Consider the following 5676-nt stretch of genomic DNA (forward strand, 5'->3'; position numbering starts at 1 on the left):
TTTTCCGAGAGAGAACCACCTACTCATGTGTTAAGATCAAGTGATTCCAATCCAACCATTTGAACCTTGATTTCTAGCCTCCTCAAGTTATTTTCCACTCAAATCCCTCTCCTGCCCAAGCCAAATCTGTAAGAGAGTAATTGAGTGTTGAGGTGACTATCTTTTGAAGCACAAGAGCAAGGAGTTCATCATCAACGTACCATCTATTATCTGTTGGAGAGTGATGTCTCCTAGATTGGTTAGGTGTCACTTGAGAGCCTATAAGATCATATGGAGTTGAACCAAGGAGTTTGTAAGGGAAAGGAAATTGCCTACTTCGTTAAGATCTCCCCCGAGTGAGGCTAGTCTTCCGTGGACGTAAGCCATGGTGGAATAGACAAGGTTGCTTCTTCATGGACCCTTCGTGGGTGGAGCCCTTTATGGACTCGTGCAGCCGTTACCCTCTGTGGGTTGAAGTCTCCATCAACGTGGATGTACGATAGCTTCACATATCGGAACCACGCCAAAAATCATCGTGTCTTCATTGTGTTTGATTTCTCCGACCCACCCTCTTTACGTTCATATGCAAAGTCTTTACTTTCCGCTGCACTACTCTTAGACTTGCATGTGTGTAGAATTACTAAAACTTGCCTACAACTAAAATTGGGAAAAAGATAAGCTTTTATTCAGTCAGGTAATCTAATCACCCCCCCTCTAGACATACTTTCGATCCTACAACAGGGGGCAATATCAGCTGCTCACATGCTACGAATTAACTAGGAGCAGATCCAACGACCATATGTGGAGCTTCACAAATTTGCAAAAAAGAGCTCCAGGACTCCCGTAATTATGCTAAGATCTAGGGTTCCTGAGATTTATGGTGATTCATATTTTGTTTCAATCTGCTTTTACCTTATGACTTGTTTTGGCCTCGCGCTTACCTTTTAGTTTTTGATGAAAAACAAAGACACATCAACTTGTGTTTTGATCCGTATGCAGTAATTCTTGAGAGATAAGTAGACAAGGTCTTAGGAGTTACTCCCTCCGTCTCAATTTGCAAATTTGAGCCGCTCACAAATTGGATGTAATAAAATCTTATATTATAAGACGGATGGGGTAATTTTAATTTGACCCAGACCTTTGTGTAATCCCATATAAAGATAGGATGACTAGTGGGGGTCAAATCAAATTAAAATCTGGCACTATATAAGGATGCTGACACATGAGCCTTAAGTAGCACCACTTTTTTTTAATATATATAAACAAGTAGCACCACTTGGTTGCTAGCAGAGGCCAAGAAGAGCAGAGAGTTCGTTTTCGGAAGCTGACCTGGCCGGGGGGGAAAGGCCCACCTTTTGAAGATTTCCGCCAACCCGATCCATCGGCGATGAAAACGCGAGTGTCACTTTACTTGAGGTCACAACAGGGGGAGGAAGATTCTCCCGGTGCGCAAATTTTATGGGCTGGATCCGTGTCCAAATTTTCCTTATCCAGTCAGTAACATGTACTTGATACAGTTGTATTTAGACAAGTATAAGACAAAATTTTTGAAATGGAGGAAGTACTAGTGCAACATGCTTGTGTGTGGAGGTGAGAAATGCCCGTGCACGATCGACGCGTACCCTTTGCGTTGCGGCATCTGTACATAGATAGACTGTACAAGTGCGAAGAAATGAAAGAAGGGCGCATCCTGCCTAGCTCCATCTGACGGCGCAGTGCAGACATCTTCATGGGGAGCAGCTGCAAAACACGGGGGAGTTTTGGACCTCTTTTTGGATGCTCTATCTAAAGGTGCGATCGATCGAGGCCAGTCCGCTTTCGGACGGCAAGATTCTCCCAGTTTGGTGGCGGGCCCAAACTGTGGGGTGAAGAGATAAGATCGTCGTAAGTAGGAGTACGTACGTACTACTATCCCAATCTGCTGGTGCTGGAAAGCATGTGCATGGATGGAGCGCTTATACCTTTCTGCTTGTGACGGAAAGGCTGCCTTTCCGTCTCCTATTTGATTGATTTGCCCCCTTCATGCCTTCGCATCATTTTTGTTTGCTTTTCCCGTCATAGTCTCCTCTGATGCATGCTAAATGGGGAATGCCATGGTCCCCTGTGTTTTGTTTATAGCGAAGCCTTCAGAACAAACTAATGCTACTCGTATTTGGTAAGTATTGTAGTATTCTCTATTTTATAGTTTGAAAGCAACGCAATGGGCCATAAGAATACAGAGTAGGGTGTGGCTAGGTCTCAATCGACTGAGACTTAACCAAGTCTCAATCAAGTGATATACTAGTATTTAAGAAGAAAAAAAAACTGAAAATAATTTTTTTATACGAATCTTCATGCAAAATCAAAGAAAGATAGCACCAACGAAGTCTCAGTTGAGACTTAGCAAAGTTGTACGAGGTATTATGAATCAAAATCCTCTCAGACTACACTAGTACACAGTCCACACCAAAAAATCAATCAGCAAATGTGTACCCTGGGGATGGAACAGATCCTAGCGCTGCCACGCAGCTTCTCCGCGAGCTTCGGGTGGCATCCATTCAGCTCGATGGATTTCAACGACGGCGGCATGGCGTACTCCGGGAATGTACGGACCTCGCCGCAGTCCGATATCCGCAGTTTCTCCAGGGACTGGAGGTTCAGGAAGAACACCCCCAGCAGCCTGTCCGTCACCACGCATCGGCTCAGCGAGAGGCTCCGCACTGAAGAGAGGAGCTTGACGTTCACGTCCGTCTCCCCTGCGTACTTGCTGATGCTCAAGGCTCTGACCGCCAGCGCGTGATCTTGGTGCAGCAAGTCCTGCTGCAGCAGCTGGACGGCCTCCCCGTGTACATCCAGCGTGAAGGAGCTGGATTTGGGGGAGAAGGCCATGTCTAGGTAGTAGGAGCTATTGTCCTTCTCTATTCTCATGTTCTTCACGGTGGCCGGCACCCGGGGCAGCTTGGCCAGTCTGGGGCAGTTGAGTATGAGTATCTCCTGGAGGCGAGGAAATTTGTCCTCAGTCGAATCGGCGCTCCACTCGATCAAATTGGGCATGTCATCGAGCACCAGTTTCTCCAGCGAGCGGAGCACGCCGGCGCCGTAGAGTTTGTGGTCGATTCGAGCAATGGCGTACATCTCTTTGAGGTGCAGCATTCTGAGATCAGGAAGCTGGCTCAGGCATGGCAGCGCCTGCCAGTTCCTGCAGTTTATGAGAATCAGGTGGCTCAGGCTCGTCAGCAGGTTGCTCCCCAGCCAGCCAGGCGACGATGTGCCCTGGTACCTCTGGATGCGCAGCTCCTGGAGCCTACCATTTGGCTGGAGCCCCTCCAGGACTTGCTCCTGTGAGTCTGTGGAGGTGGAGCAAGTTCGTCCCCCCAGCTTGGGGAGCTCCCATTCCAGCTTCAGGGTCTTAAGAGATTCTTTCTTCCCAAGCTGAGCCTTCTGAGCTTCTTCTTTGCCGGCGACGGCCTGAAGACCCTTCACGGTGAGCGTGCCGTGGAGGGAGTCCATGCCTGCAAGCTCTTCCATGCCATGGCCCTTTCCCCTGTCGGCACAGAACTCGACGGACCCCTGGAATCTCTCCAGCCTCCCGATACGACGTATCATCGCAACGTACTTCATGTCCATGTCGAGGTGCCGCAGGTTCACCAAGTTACTCATGCCATCGCCCGGGAACCCATGGTCTTCATCAAGCTTGCAGTCTTTGCCGAGAGACAGTGTCTGTAGGTGCAGCAGCTTGGTAACCGCGGCGGGAAGGCTCTTGGCGGAGTCAGGCAGGCCTAGGTACCGCAGGTGCTTCAACTTGCCGACGGCTTTCGGCAACTCGGTGATGCGTGTGCCGGCAAAGTCTAGCACTGTGATGGCCTTGAGCTGCTTCAGTACATGGTTGTCAATGGCGAAAACAGCAGTACTCGAGCTTGATCGGCCATCATCGAAGACTAGCAATGTCCTCAGCTTCTTCAGCACGGGGTCATCCTTGAGCTGAGCCAGGGCCAGGCAACCTCCGCCGGTCAGCGATAGGTGTCGAACACTTGCCGGGATGTTACCCCTTCTTCTAATAAGATCATCGTTGCTTAATCTGAAGAACTCGGTCGCGCAGACTGACATGAGCATCGAATGGACCTGGTCATGGATGACAAAGCATGTCGCCCTGCCATCCCTGGAGATGGTTTTGAGCATGGACCTTTTCTGCAGCTCTCCGACGTATTCTCTCCCGACACCCTCCATGCTCTGCCCGTGGTCACCGCATATGATGCCATGTGCTATCCACATCTTGACCAACGTTTCAGGTTCGAACTCCCATTTGTCAGGGAACATGCTGCAGAACCCCAGGCAAGACCGCAGGTGCTGAGGCAGATTCCTGTAGGTGGACGCGCCGGCGGCGCAGGCAAGAGGAGCTTCGCTGGCGAGGCCGGCGCCGCAGTACCAGGATCCTGCCTTCTCCAAGAGTTTCTTCCAGTCTTTCTTCCGGTGTCTGTTCTTCATCATGTCGACGACAGTTTTGGCCGCCGACGGCGAGCCCCTCAGCTGCTCCGCGACGCTCCTGATCACATCGTCGAGAGGCGGAGTTTTTTTTTGGGCGTCACCGAACGCGATTTTCTTGAGCACCAGGACGAGGTCGTCGGCGCCGAGCCCATTCAGCGTGATCTTGGTGCCGGCACCGAGCACCTTGGCGCAGATGGTAGCTCGGCACGTCACCAGGATCCTGCTCCCGTTGCCTCCGTCCCTGAACGGGGCTAGCACGTCCTCCCAAGTTGTCCTCATCTTCTCCGTCTGGCCCAGTCACGGCCGGACTCGTCGTTGCACACGTCGTCGAGCACGAGCAGGCACCTCCTGGAGCCGACCAGCCCACTGATCACCTGCTGTAGCACGCCGAAGCTCATCCCCGCGGCGGCGCATTTCTCCTCGACGCCGCTTGATCCGGGGATGGACCTCCAGATCTCGGCCAACAGCTCGGTCTCCGTGAACATGCATCCAACGCTCGCCCACACCATCAGATCGAAGTGCTTCTTGTTGTTGTTCCCGTTGATTCTCTCGTCATGCCATGCCCGCCGAGCGATCATGGTCTTCCCGATGCCGCTGTGGCCGATTTCTCCGTCTGGCCATGGCCCGACTCGTCGTTGCACACGTCGTCGAGCACTAGAAGGTACCTCCTAGAGGCGACCAGCCCTTGGACCGCCTGCTGGAGCATGCCGAAGCTCATCTCCGTGGCGGGGCACTTCTCGTCGACGCCGCTTGATCCGGGGATGGACCTCCAGATCTCAGTCAACAGCTCGGTCTGGGTGAACATGTATGGAACTGGCCATGGCCCGACTCGTCGTTGCACACGTCGTCGAGCACTAGAAGGTACCTCCTAGAGGCGACCAGCCCTTGGACCGCCTGCTGGAGCATGCCGAAGCTCATCTCCGTGGCGGGGCACTTCTCGTCGACGCCGCTTGATCCGGGGATGGACCTCCAGATCTCAGTCAACAGCTCGGTCTGGGTGAACATGTATGGAACGCTCGCCCACACCATCAGATCGAAGTGCTTGTTGTTGATGCTCTTGTCATGCCATGCCCGCCGAGCGATCGTGGTCTTCCCGGTGCCGCTGTGGCCGATGACCGCCACGACATTCTTGTTGCTGCTGCTACTGCTGGGCTCGTCGCTGACGTTGAGTAAAGCCCAGACGAGCCGGCCATACTCCCGCTTGTACCCCACGAATAGTTCTCGGCCCGGCCC

The 5676-nt window shown here is 52.3% G+C and overlaps 1 protein-coding gene across 1 annotated transcript; it reads right to left on the reverse strand.

The window, feature by feature from the left end:
- Positions 1-2331: 2331 nt before the first annotated feature.
- On the reverse strand, positions 2332-5668 carry LOC125529552 (putative disease resistance protein RGA3). Its single transcript, XM_048693958.1, has 3 exons — positions 5449-5668; positions 5049-5248; positions 2332-4723 (listed from the first exon to the last, which is right to left on the reverse strand). Exons 1-3 carry the CDS (start codon positions 5470-5472, stop codon positions 2437-2439), a joined length of 2511 nt encoding a protein of 836 aa, XP_048549915.1. The 5' UTR covers positions 5473-5668; the 3' UTR covers positions 2332-2436.
- Between the last annotated feature and the right edge of the window lie 8 nt (positions 5669-5676).

This window comes from Triticum urartu, unplaced genomic scaffold, assembly GCF_003073215.2.
Source record: "Triticum urartu cultivar G1812 unplaced genomic scaffold, Tu2.1 TuUngrouped_contig_5685, whole genome shotgun sequence".
NCBI lineage: Eukaryota > Viridiplantae > Streptophyta > Magnoliopsida > Poales > Poaceae > Triticum > Triticum urartu.